The sequence below is a fragment of the Oncorhynchus nerka genome, linkage group LG4, assembly GCF_034236695.1.
Source record: "Oncorhynchus nerka isolate Pitt River linkage group LG4, Oner_Uvic_2.0, whole genome shotgun sequence".
NCBI classification, from domain to species: domain Eukaryota; kingdom Metazoa; phylum Chordata; class Actinopteri; order Salmoniformes; family Salmonidae; genus Oncorhynchus; species Oncorhynchus nerka.
In genome coordinates, this window is record NC_088399.1 from 262,600 (window position 1) to 285,271 (window position 22,672).

General features: G+C 44.4%; 1 protein-coding gene across 1 annotated transcript in view; it reads left to right on the forward strand.

Moving 5' to 3' along the window:
* The window catches only part of LOC135571346 (low-density lipoprotein receptor-related protein 2-like), a 41,643-nt gene extending 19,513 nt beyond the window's left edge, over positions 1-22,130 (forward strand). The window contains exons 7-14 of the mRNA XM_065017118.1: positions 3,707-3,940; positions 4,072-4,621; positions 4,823-4,945; positions 9,275-9,382; positions 9,787-10,029; positions 17,412-17,742; positions 21,767-21,884; positions 22,043-22,130. Coding sequence (XP_064873190.1) covers positions 3,707-3,940; positions 4,072-4,621; positions 4,823-4,945; positions 9,275-9,382; positions 9,787-10,029; positions 17,412-17,742; positions 21,767-21,884; positions 22,043-22,084 — 1,749 coding nt within the window. The 3' untranslated portion in view covers positions 22,085-22,130. The remainder of the gene's footprint in view (positions 1-3,706; positions 3,941-4,071; positions 4,622-4,822; positions 4,946-9,274; positions 9,383-9,786; positions 10,030-17,411; positions 17,743-21,766; positions 21,885-22,042) is intronic.
* The last annotated feature ends 542 nt before the right edge of the window (positions 22,131-22,672 follow it).

Consider the following 22,672-nt stretch of genomic DNA (forward strand, 5'->3'; position numbering starts at 1 on the left):
CCCTCTCTGCCCAATCATCACCATTTTACCTGTTGTCTTGGCTGATTAGCAGTTGTCTTAGCTAGCTCTCCCAATCAACACCTGTGATTGCTTTATGCCTTGCTTTGTCTCTATCAAATCTCAATATGCCTTGTATGTTTAGGAAAGTTATCATTTTTAGTTTACTGTCGAGTCCCTAGTCCCACTGTACATACCTTAGATACCTCCTTTGTCCCACCTCCCACACATAACTAGTATGTCCAGAGATGCAAGCTCTTATCACAAAATGCCTGGGTTTACCTCTACTGTACCCGCACCTCACCATACCCCTGTCTGTACATTATGCCCTGAATCTATTCTACCACACCCAGAAATTCTCAGTTTATTCTCTGTCCCAACACACTTGACGACCAATTTTGCTAGCCTTTAGCTGTACCCTCAACCTACTCATCCTCGGGTGATGTGGAGGTAAACCAAGACCCTGCGTGTCCCCAGGAACAAATTTGTTGACTTCTGTAACTGAAAAAGCCTTGGTTTCATGCATGTCAACATCAGAAGCCTCCTCCCTAAGTTTGTTTTACTCACTGTTTTAGCACACTCTGCCAACCCTGAATTCCTTGCCATGTCTGAATCCTGGTGTAGGAAGGCCACCAAAAATTGAGGTTTCCATCCCCAACTACATTTTCCTTCAAGATAGAACTGCCAAAGGGGGAGTAGTTGCAGTCTATTGCAGAGAGCTTGCAAAGTTCTGTCATACTTTCCAGGTCTATTCCTAAACAATTTGAGTTTCTAATTTTAAAAATGAATCTCTCCAGAAATAAGTCTCTCACTGTTGCCAGAGTTCGTTATGTTAGGTGACCTAAACTGGGATATGCTTAACACCCCGGCAGTCCTACAATTTAAACTAGATGCCCTCAATCTCACACAATTTATCAAGGAACCCACCTGTTAAAACTCTAAATCACTAAATATGGGCACCCTCATAGATATTATCCTGACCAACTTGCCCTCCAAATATACCTCTGCTGTTTTCAAACAGGATCTCAAAGATCACTGTCTCACTTTCTGCATCCGCAATGGGTCCCCTCATCACTGTCAAACGCTCCCTAAAACACTTCTGCGAGCAGGCTTTTCTAATCGACCTGGCCCAGGTATCCTGGAAGGATATTGACCTCATGCCGTTAGTCGAGGATGCCTGGTCGTTCCTTAAAAGTAATTCTCACCATCTTAAATAAATATGCCCCTTTATAAAATGTACAACTGAGTAGAGTTATAGCCCTTAGTTCACTCCAGACCTGACTGCCCTCGACCAGAACAAAAACATCCTGTGCCAGACTGCAATAACATTGAATAGTCCCCGCAATATGCAACTGTTCCGGGAAGTCAGGAACCAATACACAGTCAGTCAGGAAAGCAAAGGCCAGCTTTTTCAAGCAGAAATTTGCATCCTGTAGCTCTAACTCAAAGGTTTTAGGACACTAAAGTCCATGGAGAACAAGAGCGCTTCCTCCCAGGTGCCCACTGCACTGAGGCTAGGTAACACTGTCACCACCAATAAATCCTCAATCGAGAATTTCAATAAGCATTTCTCTATGGCTGGCCGTGCTTTCCTCCCGGCTACCTCAGTCCCGGCCAACAGCTCCGCAGCTACTTGCCCAAGCCTCCCCAGCTTCTCCTTTACCAAAATAGCAGATGTTCTGAAAGAGCTGCTGGACCTGTACAAATCAGCTGGGCTAAACAATCTGGACCCTCCCTTTCTAAAATTATCAGCCAAACTTGTTGCAACCCCTATTACTAGCCTGTTCAATCTCTTCCGTCTCGTCTGAGATACCCGAAGATTGGAAAGCTGCTGCGTTCATCCCCCTCTTCAAAGGGGGAGACACTAGACCCAAACTGTTAAGACTTATTTCAATCCTGCCCTGACTTTATAAAATCTTAGGTATGTTAACAGATGACCAACCATTTTGTATCCCACCGTTCCTTCTCCACTATGCAATCTGGTTCCCGAGCTGGTCATGGGTGCACCTCTGCCACGCTCAAGGTCCTAAACGATGTCATAACCGCCATCGATAAAATAGAGTGCTGTGCAGTGTTCATTGACCTGGCCAAGGCTTTCGACACTGTCAATCACCACACTCTTATCGGCAGACTCTGCTTCTCAAATGACTGCCTCGACTGCTGCAACAACTACTTCTCAGATAGTTCAGTGTGTCAAATCGGAGGGCCTGTTGTCTGGACCTCTGGCAGTCAATGGGGGTGCCACAGGGTTCAATTCTTGGGCCGACTTCTTGCTCTGTAAATATCAATGTCACTCTTGCTGCTGATGATTCTCTAATCCACCTCTATGCAGACGACACCATTGTGTATAGATCTGGCCCTTTGGACACTGCTAAAACCCCTCCACAGATTCTATTCCATAAAACAGTCCTTTCGAGGCCTCCAAGTGCTTGTAAATGCAAGTAAAACTAAGTGCATGCTCTTCAAATGATTTCTGCTCGCACTCTCCCGCCTGACTAGCATCACTACTCTGGACGGTTCTAACTTAAAATATTTGTATTTATTTTTTTATTTGACCTTTATTTAACTAGGCAAGTCAGTTAAGAACAAAGTCTTATTTTCAATGACTGCCTAGGAACAGTGGATTAACTGCCTGTTCAGGGGCAGAATGACATATTTGTACCTTGTCAGCTCAGGGGTTTGAACTTGAAACCTTCTGGTTACTAGTCCAACAGTCTAACCACTAGGCTACCCTGCTGCCCCAATATGTGGGCAACTACATAAACCTAGGTGTCTGGTCAGACTGAACTCTCCTTAGACTCAAATTAAGCATCTCTCATCCCAAATTAAATCTATATTTGGCTTTCTATTTCACAACAAAGCCTCCTTCACTCATGCTGCCAAACATACCCTCTAAAACTGACTATCCTACCGATCCTTGACTTCGGGGATGTCATCTATAAAATAGCCTCCAACACTCAGCAAACTGGATGCAGTCTTATCAGTGCCATCCGTTTTGTCACCAAAGCCCCATATACTACCCACCACTTCGACCTGTACGCTCTCGTTGGCTAGCCCTCACTACATATTCGTCACAAAACCCACTGGCTCCAAGTCATCGAAGTCTGCTAGGTGAAGTCCTGCCTCATCTCAGCTCACTGGACACCATAGCATCACCCACCCGTAGCATGCGCTCCAGCAGGTATATTTCACTGGTCATCCCCAAAGCCAACACTTCCTTTTCTTTTCCTTCCAGTTCTCTGCTGCCAATGATAGGAATGAATTGCAAAAATCACTGAAGCTGCATATCTTCCTTTATAACTTTAAGCATCAGCTGTCAGAGCAGTTTACCAATCACTGTACCTGTCATAGCCAATCTGTAAATAGCACACCCGACTACCTTACCCTCTTGTGTGTTTGCACCCCAGTATTTCTACTTGCACATAATCTGCACATCCATCACTGTAGTGTTAATGCTAAATTGTAATTATTTTGCCTCGATGGCTTATTTATGGCCTTACCTCATCTTCTACACTCTTCTAAATTTGCACTGAACATTTTTCTATTGTGTTATTGACTATGTTTGTAACTGTTAGATTTTTTTCACACTTTGGTCTCAACTGGCTTACATGGTTAAATAAAGGTGTACAAAAAAGAATGAAGTTGCTTATGTTCCCATGTTTATAATGGTCAGTAAAAAGGATCTCTCTCTCTCGTGCTGTCTGTGTAGATTATGCACCCCCTCCGGCAGACCAACGTGTCCAGCCCCTGTGAGAAGCTCCAGTGTTCCCACATCTGTCTCTTGGCTCCAGGACTGTCGACAGGCCCCAGAGCTGGGTCTACGGGACCCAAAGCTGTGTGTAGATGTGCAGCAGGGCTTCTCCTGGCTGGGGACGGCCTCACCTGCTCCACCCTTGTAGACACCACCTTCCTCTTGCTCCTCTCTCCTACTGCAGTTACACAGGTATGTGACTCCAACTGCAGTCAGCCATGTAGGACAGTATAGTGATTTTACCTAAACCTGACACTTGGTCAGATAGCCTCCACCTATAGATGACTCTAGATTAATGTGTCTGCTTGTGTCTTTCTGTTCAGATATACCTTAGCACCATCCATAATGGTGTGGGGTTGAAGCGGTTGCCTGAGCACCATATATGGTCTCTGCCGTGGGCGCACCAGGCCTCTGGGCTGGATTTGGCTGTACAGGAGAGGAATTTATACCTGGCTAATGCTGCCCAGGGCTCAGTCGATCTCCTGAAACTGAGTAGCTCAGGCCTGACACAAGACAGCAGAGTCCTGAATCTCCAGGATGATACAGTGATGGCTCTGGTTGTGGACTGGGTCACACTAAACTTGTACTGGAGCAGCAGGAAGCAGCCTGACCTACATGTCACCACCACCAGGGGGCAGCACACTGCACCTCTACTCCAACTAGGCCTTCAGGGAACCACCTCCATCGCCCTGCACCCCCCCTCAGGACGCCTGTGCTTCACGGCCTTGGGCCAGGTGAATGTGAGGAGCCTGCTGCAGGTGGCCTGTGCCTTCATGGATGGACGTAGTCAGAAGCTGCTCTGGAGGAAGGCTGTTATGCCAACCTCCCTTATGTTCTCCAACAAGGGCACTCGGCTGTATTGGGCTGACATAGGTGAGACTGTAACCTGTACTAGGCTGTTTTGGGTGAGATTATAATCTCTACTGGGCCGACATCAGGAGATATTATAACCTGTACTAACTGGGCGGACCTAGATTATTATGTCACTTTACAAGCAATGTGGAATACCTCCATTGGGATGAATTGATTTCCCCAGGCCTGCTGTCCTCAGTGAAAACATGTCCCTTGTTGCAGGTGCTGGAGTAATCGACTCCATTCTTCTGGATGGTTCTGGATATAAACAGTTTAAAGCAGATCCCGGCCTCATGTCCTTCACACTGGCTGAGAACGTCCTCCTGTGGAGCAGCCTGGATAAAGGTATGGTACACCTCACACCCCTAAACCCTAGATCAAACACAGTTCTACGCCTCACTAATCCACACCTTATACAGCTCTACGCCTCACTAATCCACACCGTACACCCCCTAGATCAAACACAGCTCTACAACTCACTAATCCACACTGTATACAGCTCTACACCTCACTAATCCACACCGCACACCCATAAACCCTAGATCAAACACAGCTCTATCGCCGCGACGGAAAAAAATACCTCACTTATTCTTTGGAAGAGGGGGATAGTGTCTGAAACCATTAGTTGCGTCTGGTTGGATAGCCTCTGCCGCTCTGTCAATGCGGTGCTGATGAAGCACTCATGCAGTGTGCCAGAGCACTTCTTCCACTGTCGGGAGGAATGCTAATTTATATTAATACATGTTAATTGATGCAAATAAAGGTTGCTTCTCTACCAACCACCACGGAAGTGCAATCATGGTCTCATATTCGCAGATGTAGGAAAGATCGCTGTTATGCTTGAATTCCGCCCAAAACCAACGAGGAAGTCTGAGCGGTTGTATGAATCCAATCGGTACATCAAGCAAAGTGCTTAAACTTGCCAGGTCACTCTTAATTTCGATTCAATACGACTCGCCATAAGTGTGGCGTCTGAACTGTGCGTAACATCCCCGGCACCATTAGCTCTAACCTTGACAATGGTACAATCCAACACCCCTAACCATAACCTTGAAAAGAGTACAGCCTCTCACACCTCACCCTACATTCCACACCTCACACCCTTAACTTCTTGCGTCGAGCCATCCTGGATCCGGGATAATGACTACAGCCTCAAGTCCATTACCATAACGCAACGTTAACTATTCATGAAAATCGCAAATGAAATGAAATAAATCTGCTAGCTCTCAAGCTTAGCCTTTTGTTAACAACACTGTCATCTCAGATTTTCAAAATATGCTTCTCAACCATAGCAAAACAAGCATTTGTGTAACAGTATTGATAGCTAGCGTAGCATTTAGCGTTAGCATTCAGCAGGCAACATTTTCACAAAAACAAGAAAAGCATTCAAATAAAATAATTTACCTTTGAACTTCGGATGTTTTCAATGAGGAGACTCTCAGATAGCAAATGTTCAGTTTGTCCAAAAAGATTCTTTGTATAGGAGAAATCGCTCCGTTTGGTACATCACGTTTGGCTACCAAAAAAACCCGAAAATTCAATCATCAAAACGCCAAACTTTTTTCCAAATTAACTCCATAATATCGACTGAAACATGGCAAACGTTGTTTAGAATCAATCCTCAAGGTGTTTTTCACATATCTCTTCGATGACATATCGTTCATGGAAGTGTGCTTTCTCCTCTGAATCCCATGGGAAAATGCCTGCAGCTGAAGATTACGCACCAATTTCGACAAAGGACACCGGGCGGACACCTGGTAAATGTAGTCTCTTATGGTCAATCTTCCAATGATATGCCTACAAATAAGTCACAATGCTGCAGACACCTTGGGGAAACGACAAATGGCAGGCTCATTCCTGGCGCATTCACAGCCATATTAGGAGACAATGGAAAACAGAGCCTCAAACATTCTGCTCATTTCCTGTTTGAAGTTTCATCTTGGTTTCGCCTGTAGCATCAGTTCTGTGGCACTCACGGATAATATCTTTGCAGTTTTGGAAACATCAGTGTTTTCTTTCCAAAGCTGTCAATTATATGCATAGTCGAGCATCTTTTTGTGACAAAATATTGCGCTTAAAACGGGAACGTTTTTTTATCCAATAATGAAATAGCGCCCCCATAGGTTCAAGAGGTTAACCCCTGAACAGTACAGCCCCACCCCTATCCCAAACTGCTGAAAGACACAGCCCCACCCTTCATTTGGAATTCCGTGAGTGAGTTTGGAAGAGTTGAAGGAAATGTCTATCAACAATGACAAGCCACCTGGATCTGACAACTTGGATGGAAAATAACTGAGGATAATGGCAGACTATATTGCCACTCATATTTGCCATATCTTCAATTTAAGCCTACTAGAGAGTGTGTGCCCGGAGGGAAGCTAAGGTCATTCCGCTACCTAAGAATAGTAAAAGCCCCTTTTACTGGCCCAAGTCAGCCTCTACCCAAACCTTTGTAAACTTTGGGAAAGAATGTTTGACCAGTAAACAAATTGACAAGACTTTCAGCATGCTTATAGGGAAGGATGTTCAACAAGCACAGCACTTACACAAATGACTGATTGACTGATAGAAATTGATTAAAAGATTGGTGGGGCTGTTTTGTTAGACTTCAGTGCGGCTTTTGACATTATTGATCAGTCTGTTGCTGGAAAAATGTAGAGTGACAAGGAAAAGTGTGAAGCCTGTGAAATTCCCAAGATTTCTGCAGGAGGCATTACCTGATGTGAACCATGCCTTGAACAAAATAAATCTCAAGATCTAAGATTACGAATTGTAGACTTTCATAAAGCTGGAAAGGGTTACAAAAGTACATCTAAAAGGCTTGATGTTCATCAGTCCACAGTAAGACAAATTGTCTATAAATGGAGAAAGTTTAACACTGTTGCTACTCGCCGTAGTAGTGGCCGTCCTGCAAGGATGACTGCAAGAGCACAGCACAGAATGCTCAATGAGGTTAAGAAGAATCCTAGTGTCAGCTGAAGACTTACAGAAATCTCTGGAACATGTTAACATCTCTATTGACGAGACTACGATATGTAAAAAAAAAAAATACACAAGAATGGTGTTCATGGGAGGACACCACGGAGGAAGCAACTGCTGTCCCAAAAAATATTGCTGCATGTCTGAATTTTGAAAAGTGCACCTGGATGTTCCACAGCGCTACTGGAAAAATATTCTGTGGACACATTAAACTAAAGTTGAGTTTGGAAGGAACACAGTGTGAAAAAAAAGGCACAGCACACCATCAACCTGATCCCAACTGTAAAGTTTGGTGGAGGGAGCATCATGATTTGGGGCTGCTTAGCTGCCTCAGAGCCTTGGCAACTTGCTATCATCGATGGAAAAATTAATTTCCAAGTTTATCAAGACTTTTTGCAGGAGAATTTAAGGCGATCTGTCCGCCAATTGAAGCATAACAAGTTGGGTGATGCAACAGGACAAAAACCAAAACACATTTGTAAATCAAAGGCCCAGTCAGTCCTGACCTCAACCTGATTGAGATGCTGTGGCATGACCTCATTAGAGCAGTTCACTCCAGACATCCCAAGAATATTGCTGAACTGAAACCGTTTTGTAAAGGGGAATGGTCCAAAATACCTCCTGACCGTTGTGCAGGTCTGATCTGCAACTACAGAACATTTTTGAGGTTATTGCTGCCAAAGGAGGGTCAACCAGTTATTATATCCAAGGGGTCACATTCTTTTTCCACGCTGCAATGTGAATGTTTTCATTGCTCAATAAAAACCAACATATATAATTGTTTGTTTTAGCATATTGTGTTGACCTAGATGAAGTTCAGATCAAATTGTATGCCAAATTTATGCAGAAATCCAGGTATTTCAAGAGTTGACATTTTCTTGTCACTTATGCCCTGTTATATTGTGGATAAAGAGTTACCTTTCTAACAGAACAGAGGGTGTTCTTTAATGGAAGCCTCCAAGATAATACAGGTAGAATCAAGAATTCCCCAGGGCAGCTGTCTAGGCAGCTTACTTTTTCAATATATACTAACGACATGCCACTGGCTTTGTGTAAATAAATCTGCCCATAATAAAGTGTTGCTCTGCTGCCTTAACAGCACTGTCAACAAGGCAGGTCCTACAGGCCCGTGTTTTGTCACACCTGGACTACTGTTCAGTCGTGTGGTCAGGTCCCACAAATGGGGCTGTAAGAAAATGACATTTGGTTCAGAACAGTATGGCTGGCCCTTGGATGTACACAGAGCTAACATTAATAATCTGCATGTAAATCTAACCTGGCTCGGAGGAGAGATTGACTTGATCACTAATTGTTTCTGTGAGCGGTATTGACATACTGAATGCACCGAACTGTCTGTTTGAACTACTGGCACACAGCTCAAACACCCATGCATACCTCACAAGACATGCCACAAGTGGTCTCTTCACAATCTCCAAGTCCAGAACAGACTATGGGAGGCATACAGCACTACATGGAACTCTATTCCACATCAGGTAACTGATGCAAGCAGTAGAATCAGATAAAAAATAATAGATAATTCACCTTATGGAACAGCGGTGACTGAAGCAAACTGCATACATGGTACACTGGCTGCATGTCATTAGTAAAGATTAAAACAAGTAAAGGGCCTAGACAGCTACACTGGGGAATGCCTGATTTCTAATAACACATTCTGGCTCTGCCTCTCTGTTGTAGATGTGACTAGAATCTGGTTCAGTGATGGATTTCAGCCCAAGCAGCTGTGGTTTGAGGTCAATACCAATGTAGTGGCACTGAGGGTTTACAGCAAAACCAGTCAGAAAGGTGAGTGTCCACCACGGCCCAGTGAATGTGTTCACTGTTAGGTGACGTTATAATGCTGTCACTCTGCAGTACGGTGATGGTATAACGGTGTCACTGTGCAGTTAGGTGGCGGTATAACGGTGTCACTGTGCAGTTAGGTGGCGGTATAACGGTGTCACTGTGCAGTTAGGAGACGGTATAACGGTGTCACTGTGCAGTTAGGTGACGGTATAACGGTGTCACTGTGCAGTTAGGTGGCGGTATAACGGTGTCACTGTGCAGTTAGGTGGCGGTATAACGGTGTCACTGTGCAGAGACACTTAACAAGCGCACTTCCTCTGCGTGTAGTGTTTTCGGGGGTAAGTAGTGTCACATCTAGCTCTGCCAATGGTCTAACCAACTCTACTCTGTCCTCTCTGTCCCAGGAATGAACAGCTGCTCAGAGCGGAATGGAGGCTGCAGTCAGCTGTGCCTGGCCTACCCAGGTGGGCGTAGCTGCCGATGTGGACGTGGTTACCAACCTGTCGACACCAAAACGTGTAGCCCCTTCCCCTCCCTCCAGTGTCCAGAGGGCAGCAGGGCCTGTAGCGACTGCAGCAAGTGCCTCCCCCTCACAAAGTTCTGTAACCACCAAACCGACTGCCTCGACCATTCAGACGAGATCAAATGTGAGTAACCCCAACCCCGTCTGCCCTGCCTCGCATAAAGAATTAGTGAATAGACTATACCCCTGACTCACCCATAGAAATAAAGTGAAAAGATGATACCCCCTGACTCACGTAGAAATAGACTGTACAGGTTGGCTGACAACTTCACAAAAATGATGCTCGAATCGATGTGGCCGAAAGGTGTGCGTTATGGGTTCAGATAGCTAGTAACAATGACAAGAAGCTGCTCATTGCATCTTATTTTCTGGTGTTTTCACTGATGTCCGATCTATGCTAACATGGAGAGAAAAAATTATAGATAGCTAACCAACAATAGTAACAATGTATTTAAGATCTCATTATGCCTTCATAACAATGGAGCTGTTCTATTAATCACCCATATCGTGTGTGAGCTCCGTTGTGTTCAGTATCAGCAGGTTAAGTGCGAGCTCTGTGTTCAGTATTAGAAGGAATGAGACACTACACCACTACATGACAACTTGTTTGGTTAGAATTACAGCTCTGGTTTGCTGCTTTGTAATTACATGCACAATACAACCCTTTCTTACTTTCAACATCAATTTGAAGCTTTTTTTCCCTGCATGTTCAGTGCCTTCAGAAAGTATTCATACCCCTTGACTTATTCCACATTTTGTTACAGCCTGAATTCAAAATCTATTAAATGTCTTCTCTCACATCTTTCACAATACCCCATAATAATAAAGTGAAAACATGTTATTAGTAATGTTTGCACATTTAATTGGAAATGAAATACAGATTTCATTTGCATAACTATTTAACTATTTATTTATAACTATTTACACCCCTGAGTCAACTTTGTAGATGCACCGTTGGCAGTGATTAAAACAGTCTTTCTGCCTAAAAGAGCATTGGATTGTATAATATTTGCATATTTTATTTTCACATTTCTTCAAGCTCTGTAAAATTGGTTTTTGTCATTGCCAGACAAACATATTTTTCAGGTATTGTCATAGATTTTCAAGTAGAGTGAAGTCAAAACTAACTTGGCCACGCATGAACATTCAGTGTTTTCCTCGGTAAGCAACTCATGTTGTGTTTTAGGTTATTGTCCTACTAATGCTGAATTCATCTCTGTTTGGAAAACAGACAACCAGGTTTTCCTCTAAGATTTGACCTGTGCTTAGCACCATTAAATGTATTTTATTCTGAATACACTTACTGCACACAGTGAATCAATGCAAGTTATGTGACTTGTTTAGGATTTTTTTTTACTCATTAACTTATTTAGCCTTGCCATAACAAATGGGTTGAATACTTTTATTCAGGCTGAAAACAGAACAAACTGGAAAATGTCAAGGGGTGTGAACTTTCTGAAGTAAATGGGTCTAATGTTCTCTTTAGACCCATTTACAGTTCTCATTTACAATTGCGACCTGGCCAAGATAAAGCAAAGCAGTTCGACAGATACAACGACACAGTGGTTTTACTGTAACAGAGTAGCGCAACGCCATTCAATTGAAGCGGCGGGAACCAAAAAGATCAAAAATGAAATCATGGATAATTATAAGGGAGCATGAGAACTACCAACACGCTCTTCTTAAGACCTTTAAACAGGTCAACATTCACAAGGCCGCAGGGCCAGATGGTTTACCAGGACGTGTACTCCAAGCATGAACTGACCAACTGGCAGATCCTCAAAAGGTTCTACAGCTGCACCATCGAGCGCATCCTGACTGATTGCATCACTGCCTGGTCTCCGACCGCAAGGCAGTACAGAGGGTAGTGTACTGTCTGGGCTGGGATCTGCACTATGCAGCTGTTGCAAGAGTAGCTGGCCACTGGTTTAAAAAACAACAATTGATGGGCATCTTAAACTTCTTGAATTCAACCATTAAATGGTTCAATACACTTTTTAAAATTTGAACAGCCATCCACAACAACCACAAGCCGTAAGGCGCAATTAGCTAAATGAGAGAACCACAGTATGATTCACATCTATGCGCTGTGTAGTTATCAAAAATATGTGAAATCCGTTTTGCCATAGACTACACCACTGCTGTTATCCTTACTTCCAAGCATTTATTCAAGTTGGATAATCATTGGATGCCGACAGCAGTCACACCATTGGAAGAACAACCTTGGATTGTAGCCAACAAAAGCCTATTCCTGCACTTTTCCCGCGATCCATCAAACACATTTGGTGTGTCATCATAGTGGTCTCTGACTTGTGGTCCGACTCGTTCAGGTGGGTCTTGTTCCCAATGCCATTCAAATCAGCATTGAATAAGTATCAAAGATTCTAATTCCAGCGTTTCAAAAGTATCTAATCTGATAACAATATTTTGGCTGGTAATGGCTTAGTTAGTTTTTTGTCATCCCTGACATGTAATCCATTACTCACCAACCCTGACTATATGAAATGACTACTTACACTGCCATAAATGCAAAGACAAAGTAAAGTTGCTGTGTGTAGTATAGGAGGAGGAGAGGAGATTCTGTTGAAAAGATTATGGAAGAGCATGAAGAGGGGAGAGCATATTGTCTGCAGAACACTAACATAACAGAACCTTCCGGGTTGGAGCGAGCGGTCGCATCTGCACTCGGTCCGCAGGTAGTATTACATTTCATTACATTTCATTATAGTACAACGGTTTGATTTGTCTAATCTTAGCAATTTCTTCTTAGCTAGCTACATAGCCGTCTTTGTATCATAGATAATTGCGTAATTATCGTATTTCGTCGTCCTAACGCAGTCTACACTGCCCTGCAGCTAGCCAGCTAGCTAACGTCCACCGTTAGCTAGTCCACCGTCTACCGATTAGCAGCACAACTATTACACTCAACTGAACGACTTGATTAGTGTAGTGTTAGCTAGCTACATAGTTGTCTTTGCTGTCTTCGTATCCAAGATAATTGTGTAGTTTAGAGTGTGTAGTTTTAGAGTGATTATCTTAATTTACCGAGGTTAGCTAGCCAGCTATTTGTCGTCCTTAACGTAGGAGACACTGCTAGCTAGCCAACAGCTAGCCAACGTCTACCGAACAGAACTTCCGCACTCAACAATCCGGTCGCATTTCGCTTCGCTCCACAGGTAGTATCACATTTTTCATTTCATTTCATTACAGTACAACGGCTTGATTTGTTTGATCGTAGCTAGCTACATAGCTAGCTACATAGCCGTCTTTGTATCAAAGATAATTGTGTAGTCTTGAGCGATTTCCTAGGTTAGCTAGCCAGCTATTGTCGTTCTTTTAACGCAACGTAACGTAATCAACACTGCTAGCTAGCCAGCTAGCCCCGAATAGCAGCACAGTAGAAACTATTACACTCAACGGAACGACTTGATTAGTGTAGTGTCAACAACGCAGACACTGCCAGCTAGCCTACATAGTCAACAACGCAGCCTCTGCCAGCTAGCCTACTTCAGCAGTACTGTATCATTTTAATCATTTTAGTCAATAAGATTCTTGCTACGTAAGCTTAACTTTCTGAACACTCGAGACGTGTAGTCCACTTGTCATTCCAATCTCCTTTGCATTAGCGTAGCCTCTTGTGTAGCCTGTCAACTATGTGTCTGTCTATCCCTGTTCTCTCCTCTCTGCACAGACCATACAAACGCTCCACCCGCGTGGCCGCGGCCACCCTAATCTGGTGGTCCCAGCGCGCACGACCCACGTGGAGTTCCAGGTCTCCGGTAGCCTCTGGAACTGCCGATCTGCGGCCAACAAGGCAGAGTTCATCTCAGCCTATGCCTCCCTCCAGTCCCTCGACTTCTTGGCACTGACGGAAACATGGATCACCACAGACAACACTGCTACTCCTACTGCTCTTCTGGTCAGCGGGGTGGTGGCTCCCAAGTGGTCATTCTCTCTTTCTCCCCTTACCCATCTGTCTATCGCCTCCTTTGAATTCCATGCTGTCACAGTTACCAGCCCTTTCAAGCTTAACATCCTTATCATTTATCGCCCTCCAGGTTCCCTCGGAGAGTTCATCAATGAGCTTGATGCCTTGATAAGCTCCTTTCCTGAGGACGGCTCACCTCTCACAGTTCTGGGCGACTTTAACCTCCCCACGTCTACCTTTGACTCATTCCTCTCTGCCTCCTTCTTTCCACTCCTCTCCTCTTTTGACCTCACCCTCTCACCTTCCCCCCTACTCACAGCAGGAAATACGCTCGACCTCATCTTTACTAGATGCTGTTCTTCCACTAACCTCATTGCAACTCCTCCAAGTCTCCGACCACTACCTTGTATCCTTTTCCCTCTCGCTCTCATCCAACACTTCCCACACTGCCCCTACTCGGATGGTATCGCGCCGTCCCAACCTTCGCTCTCTCTCCCCCGCTACTCTCTCCTCTTCCATCCTATCATCTCTTCCCTCTGCTCAAACCTTCTCCAACCTATCTCCTGATTCTGCCTCCTCAACCCTCCTCTCCTCCCTTTCAGCATCCTTTGACTCTCTATGTCCTCTATCCTCCAGGCCGGCTCGGTCCTCCCCTCCCGCTCCGTGGCTCGACGACTCATTGCGAGCTCACAGAACAGGGCTCCGGGCAGCCGAGCGGAAATGGAGGAAAACTCGCCTCCCTGCGGACCTGACATCCTTTCACTCCCTCCTCTCTACATTTTCCTCTTCTCTCTCTGCTGCTAAAGCCACTTTCTACCACTCTAAATTCCAAGCATCTGCCTCTAACCCTAGGAAGCTCTTTGCAACCTTCTCCCTCCTGAATCCTCCTCCCCCTCCCCCCTCCTCCCTCTCTGCAGATGACTTCGTCAACCATTTTGAAAAGAAGGTCGACGACATCCGATCCTCGTTTGCTAAGTCAAACGACACCGCTGGTTCTGCTCACACTGCCCTACCCTGTGCTCTGACCTCTTTCTCCCCTCTCTCTCCAGATGAAATCTCGCGTCTTGTGATGGCCGGCCGCCCAACAACCTGCCCGCTTGACCCTATCCCCTCCTCTCTTCTCCAGACCATTTCCGGAGACCTTCTCCCTTACCTCACCTCGCTCATCAACTCATCCCTGACCGCTGGCTACGTCCCTTCTTCAAGAGAGCGAGAGTTGCACCCCTTCTGAAAAAACCTACACTCGATCCCTCCGATGTCAACCACTACAGACCAGTATCCCTTCTTTCTTTTCTCTCCAAAACTCTTGAACGTGCCGTCCTTGGCCAGCTCTCCCGCTATCTCTCTCAGAATGACCTTCTTGATCCAAATCAGTCAGGTTTCAAGACTAGTCATTCAACTGAGACTGCTCTTCTCTGTATCACGGAGGCGCTCCGCACTGCTAAAGCTAACTCTCTCTCCTCTGCTCTCATCCTTCTAGACCTATCGGCTGTCTTCGATACTGTGAACCATCAGATCCTCCTCTCCACCCTCTCCGAGTTGGGCATCTCCGGCGCGGCCCACGCTTGGATTGCGTCCTACCTGACAGGTCGCTCCTACCAGGTGGCGTGGCGAGAATCCGTCTCCACACCACGTGCTCTCACCACTGGTGTCCCCCAGGGCTCTGTTCTAGGCCCTCTCCTATTCTCGCTATACACCAAGTCACTTGGCTCTGTCATAACCTCACATGGTCTCTCCTATCATTGCTATGCAGACAACACACAATTAATCTTCTCCTTTCCCCCTTCTGATGACCAGGTGGCGAATCGCATCTCTGCATGTCTGGCAGACATATCAGTGTGGATGACGGATCACCACCTCAAGCTGAACCTCGGCAAGACGGAGCTGCTCTTCCTCCCGGGAAGGACTGCCCGTTCCATGATCTCGCCATCACGGTTGACAACTCCATTGTGTCCTCCTCCCAGAGCGCTAAGAACCTTGGCGTGATCCTGGACAACACCCTGTCGTTCTCAACTAACATCAAGGCGGTGGCCCGTTCCTGTAGGTTCATGCTCTACAACATCCGCAGAGTACGACCCTGCCTCACACAGGAAGCGGGGCAGGTCCTAATCCAGGCACTTGTCATCTCCCGTCTGGATTACTGCAACTCGCTGTTGGCTGGGCTCCCTGCCTGTGCCATCAAACCCCTACAACTCATCCAGAACGCCGCAGCCCGTCTGGTGTTCAACCTTCCCAAGTTCTCTCACGTCACCCCGCTCCTCCGCTCTCTCCACTGGCTTCCAGTTGAAGCTCGCATCCGCTACAAGACCATGGTGCTTGCCTACGGAGCTGTGAGGGGAACGGCACCTCAGTACCTCCAGGCTCTGATCAGGCCCTACACCCAAACAAGGGCACTGCGTTCATCCACCTCTGGCCTGCTCGCCTCCCTACCACTGAGGAAGTACAGTTCCCGCTCAGCCCAGTCAAAACAGTTCGCTGCTCTGGCCCCCCAATGGTGGAACAAACTCCCTCACGACGCCAGGACAGCGGAGTCAATCACCACCTTCCGGAGACACCCGAAACCCCACCTCTTTAAGGAATACCTAGGATAGGATAAAGTAATCCCTCTCACCCTCCCCCCCCTTAAAACATTTAGATGCACTACTGTTCCACTGGATGTCATAAGGTGAATGCACCAATTTGTAAGTCGCTCTGGATAAGAGCGTCTGCTAAATGACTTAAATGTAAATGTAAGTTAAGTCATAAGATTTTGGACAAATCTATCAAGACAAACCATGATAAATTGTTAAATAGGTTTTAAATCAACTGGTGATTTTTATAGAAAATTGATATGAAACCCCCTTTAAATCGTAATGTAATGACATGGGGGGGGGGGGGTTATTATCAGTGACAGTGTAGGAAATGTCCAGTGTAGGAATGTTCACTGGTAACCTAGTATATAGAATGAAACTGCTGGTTGATTAGTGCATGTTTGCTGTACTTTTAGACAGACTTTAATAGAGGTTGTAATTATTTAGCCCTACTGACATCCCTTTCATACAAAGATGTTTTTCTGGCAACTTTTTTCCTTTTCTTTATCTGAATGTATTGCCGTTATGAAAACCAAAACTTTTATTTCCACCTTCAGAACTTTACAGAAATAAAGGTCTTCCTACGGCTCAAGGCTGGTTTACAGTTGGTCTATCGACATTGTTGCAGTGACATGCACAGCCATGACTGCATTGACCTGTAAAATAGGGCTAATTAAACTCAATATGCTATTCCTTTCTTTTGAAAATATATTTGATTTGTTCCTTATGACCTGGCTAAATTCAAGAAAAATATATTTATTTTTGATGGTGTGTATTATCAATGGATTTTAAAATGGCCGCCCACCTACATCTGCAGACCACTACTACCATTCATTCCCAGCGTGCTAGAAAATGCATGCAAAAATGGGCCTGTTAGAGTTGCATAATCATTTGCCAATATTTTCTATTAGGAAATTACTGTAAATCCAATGTGAAAACAGTAAGTGTAACACTGGTTCTCTAACACCCTGTTCTTTTATTATAACCAAGGATTTCTCTAACCTACAGGCTGGTCTGGAGTGAAGCCCCAAGATGTCAGCCATAGTAAACCTTCCCCGGGGCATGCTGGGAACACCGTCCCCCCTAGCCAGGACTGGTCTGGGAGGACCACCCCCGGGGGGGTAGAGGTGCAGAAGCTGGACTCTGAGTCATGTGATGCCCAGCAGTGTAATGGACATGGGAACTGTGTGTCAAGGGGTGGAGAAACCACCTGCCAGTGTGTTCTGGGATACCATGGTGTGTTCTGTGAGGGTCCAGGGGTCAGTAATGCCCCCCTCACTTTAGGCATCCTCAGCCTCATTGGTGGAGTCCTCATCGCTGCTGTCATCATCAGGAAGAGGTAGTCTCAAATAAAATCAATGTGTTCAGTATTTTCCAACCCCTGACACACACACACACACACACACACACTAGTGGTATGAAGTCTTTCTCAAGGCCCCAATGTCAGTAATGTATTCGCAGTCTTCTGGTTTACCTCTGTCATACCTAGGACTTTGAATGAGCAATCCTAAAGTTTTCTACAGTCCACCTCTCTAACTTATAGGCCCACTGCATACCATTCATATAACCTGTAGACCAGGGTTCCCCAACTGGCTTCCCACGGCCAGATTTGGCCTGCGGGTGGTTTTATTTGGCCCCCCAAGTCTTCTAGAAAAAATCATATATAATTAGATGTGCTTTTTGTATTTCTTTATACTGTAAAAACACAAATCAGCTCCAAGTGATTCTAATTCAAGAAATCTGTTCCCAACTATTCCCGTGATCAAGATAGCCCTATTTGGTCAAATACCAAGTCTGTTATGGCAAGAATGGTTCTGTTAGGGTCGTATTTCTCCGTGTAAATAACTCACGGACACTAGAGAAGCTTAACCAAGTTTAATTCTTCCCAAAGGGTCGTTACAGCTGTAATTCAGACAAATAAACATTTCACACAAGCACTGATATAATCCTTTCTCCTAGGCTAAGTCTCCTACACAACCGAATAGCCAATGCATCCCTGTTGCTAGGAAGAACCTTAGTGATATCTGTTCTTCCTCAATTCATCTGACATGAACTCTACCCCAAAGTGCTCACTCCTCCCCAACTGAAGGCTGTCATGGTTATTGATACCAGACTGTCTCTTCTCTCAGAGGATCCCTGATGTCTAACAGTAACATATCCTGACATAATGTAAATGTTATACATTACCCTCTCTCCCTCAGTGACATTGTTAGTTTCTAAGATCTCCACCCGTCTACCCTTATCAATGCCTGCCACATGTAATCACTTCCCTGAACTCTACACATTCCAAGCTTAGTTGTCCCCACTATATACCTTCCTCCTATAACCCTTAACTTCTGTTGTAGACCCTCAACCTTAGCACTCCTTCAGTGACATCAATACGTAACATTTAATTCTCAGAACCCAACAGCTCAAATAAGTAAAGGGAAACCACAGTCCATTTACTTAAAGACATCAAATCTAATTATATAGCCCTTCGTACATCAGCTGATATCTCAAAGTGCTGTACAGAAACCCAGCCTAAAACCCCAAACAGCAAGCAATGCAGGTGTAGAAGCATCAAGGTCAATGTGTCTGTCTCTTTCTCTGACCCTGGTGTCATCCTGTGATCTGCTCTGATCTGGGGGCCTGTAAGTCTCGGAGCCCCTGCTCTAATGGGTTCAGTGGGCTGGTATGCAGCAGGAATCTTTGGATCAAGGTGATTTCACGCTCCTCCACGTTTTCCCAAAATTTGAGATGTTTGGTTCCAACGCTGTGTGGGTGAACGGATCTCCATGTGTATTTCCCACTGTAAATCATGGAGGTATGGTGAGGGGGTGCTATTGAACTCTGTTCAGCATTTATTTGGGCTGCAATTTCTGAGGCTGGTAACTCTAATGCACTTATCCTCTGCAGCAGAGGTGACTCTGGGTCTTCCACTCCTGTGGCGGTCCTCATGAGAGCTCCTACCTTGTCACAACTGATTGGTTCAAACACAAGAAGATGAAATTCCACGTACATTTTTAAGAAGGAACACCTGTTAATTGAAATGCATTCCAGGTGACTTCCTCATGAAGCTGGTTGAGAGAATGCCAGGAGTGTGCAAAGCTGTCAAGGCAAAGGCTGGCTACTTTGAAGAATCTCAAATATAAAATATATTTTGATTGAACACTTTTGGTAGAAAAAGGGAACTTTTGACTGGTACTGTACCAATATACCGTACTGCTGTCCCTAACCCAATCACTATCCCTTACCTAACTACTGTTTACCTAACTCTTGTTTACCCAACTACTATATATCATACTGCTGTATTCCCTACTGCTATATACCATATTACTATATCTATATACCTGTATACCCTACTGCTGTATACTTTATACCCTACTGCTGTATACCCCTACTACTGTAATCCCTCTATACCCTACTACTGTATACTACATACCCTACTACTGTAATCCCTCTATACCCTGCTAGTGTATACTATATACCCTACTGCTCTAAACCCTACTACTGTAATCCCTCTATACCCTGCTAGTGTATACTATATACCCTACTGCTCTAAACCCTACTACTGTAATCCCTCTACCCTGCTAGTGTATACTATATACCCTACTGCTCTAAACCCTACTACTGTAATCCCTCTATACCCTGCTAGTGTATACTATATACCCTACTGCTCTAAACCCTACTACTGTAAGCCCTCTAACTTGCTAGTGTATACTATATACCCTACTGCTCTAAACCCTACTACTGTAATCCCTCTATACCCTGCTAGTGTATACTCTAAACCCTACTACTGTAAGCCCTCTACTATTGTATTACAACTGTCATGTCTTTGGCTATCCCGGATTAAGTGATATAACATGCTATTCTATAAAATAATTTAACTGTAATTAATATTACCTGATTGAGCTAATCATGTAAATGTAATTAACTAGAGAGTCGGGGCACCACAAAATAATATTTATAGAGCTGTTATCTTCCCAATAAACTCCTAAAGACCTAGTAATATTTTACATCAATGGCAGTCAATATTAATCGTCACTTTATTTCAGTCTCATCTGAAAGTTGTAAATTCTTGGTTATCTTCACGAACCCTGGCTAACAAGTTGAATCAGCAATACAAAATTGAGGTTTTTTTTTATTTACTAAATACCTAATCACCTAATTATGTGTGTATGTAATCACACAGAATTACATACACACAGAATGAATCATACCTTGATTACAAATTGTCATAAAGGAAAATGTCCCTAGCGGACGGAACATATATGACAGCTGGTTACTCAAAGAAAAGGGGGTTGGGTTTGAGTGAAATAGTGGCAGCTACTCTATCGTAAATTCAGTATCTTATGCATTCTAAATTACCGCCCATTTGGAAAAGTGAAATGCAATAAATATTTAATCTGAGCTGCGCTTCAATAGGTTGGTGGTAGATGGAAGGCCGTGTTGCCCAACAGGTCTTTGTCCTTTGAAGAGTGTCTCTGGTGGTGAACAGGAAATGTTGTAGTGTCGTCGTTGTGTGGTAGACGGGATACTCTCTGTCCTCTCCTAGCCCACGTTTTACAGCGGCTGCTGCTAACTCGACGGCTAGGAGGTATCACTTCTGTAGTGAATAAGAGTTCAAAGTTCATACCATTCGCAACCAACGCTCATGCTGAGGTTGACTTCGTTCTGTAGTTATTATCTGAATCCTGACATCGGACCGTCGTCCTAATGTACCCGAAACAGGAGGTTACATTTTCATCAAGGGCTTATATAGTGGCGGGGGAGAAGGGTGTGTTTCATTAGTTTATAACCCATGTCTCTTCACAGGGGCGGGCCACTGATTGAGCAGAGCTCTAATCTTATGAAAACCCAATTCTCTCATTAGGAAGCTAAAATTGCATTTACTCTTTTCACAAGTAGTTTCATTTAAATTGCATTTAAATTGCACAACAATTCCACGTGAATCTGATATCTAATGTGTAGACTTTCCCAGATAGTGTCGTCCTGTCATCAGTCATAATGTCTCATGACAACCCAACTGACATAATATTCATTAAGTACCAATGCATATTTTCAACTGGCTCTATTACCGAAATATGGTTCCTTTCCCTCCACTTGTTTGATGTTCCCAGACTTTCATGTTTAACAAAGACTAATCAGAGTCCCTCTGCAGAGTCGGAGAGGGAAGAGAGAAAGGTATTTATGGGGGGGTCATAAACCTTACCCACAAGCCAACTTCATGAAGCCCTGCTCCTAACCCTACTACTACATACTTAACGGCTATTTACCCTACTACTGTTTACCCTGCTGCTCTATACCTACATTGTATACCCTATTATATACCTGTATATCATACTACCATAAACATATATATATATACCCTACTCTGTGTTTAGCAGGGCAAGAGCTGCAGCTCGGGGCCAGTCCACAGACAAGGAGACTCTGTTGACCAATATGGATGAACAGACAGTCTACGCTGTGTGTTTCAACAACGATCTGTATGATCCTGACCAGGTACCTTAGAGTTAGTGTAAAGGTCTTTTATAGGTTAGGGTTTAGCTAAGAGCTTTAAAACCAGAGCGTTTTGGTCTGCCACAGCATTTCCATGCTTTGTTCCCCACCCCCACCATGAATATGATAGTATTTTCAATTAAAACATTTTTTTTTTTCAGGAATTGATCTCGTCTGCTGATGGGACATCTCAACATCTGTAAATGTTGCCTTTTCTCTTCTGCTCTGAAATAAAGTCTAGGATGTTAAACCTCATGGTGTTTTATTTTCTCAGACATCACGTGTAGCTGAACATCACAGCCATGTAGATCCGTTTCCTGGCCGCATTATGAAAAGTTGTGGTCATAAACCTGTTATGGGGGTTATCTTAGTGTGAGGCACATAGATGGACAATGAAACACCACTGGTGGTGGTCTTGAAAGAGGGGACGGTTTAAATATAGGGACAACTGTCCGGTTAGTGGATGTAGAATGACCAGCAGGAGACGGATGCACCGTTCAAGTTCATTACCACAGACGCGGCATTGAAACAGGAAGTAATGTCGTTAATATTCCCATTTCTGTTCTCAGTAAAGGCTAATGGCAATACAGCATGTAGCCAGGCTTAGCACGCAGTCCTTGATGTAATACTAAATTTCACTACATGACTGTGTCCAGAGGAAGATCATGGACTGTTCAGGGAACGCTCCTAACCACTGCCAAGATGTGGTGGGTTTTTGTAAGATTTTTAGCAGCATGACAAAGGAGGACAAGTACCGGTACTTCCTATGACATCGGGTGGTGTAGGGTGTC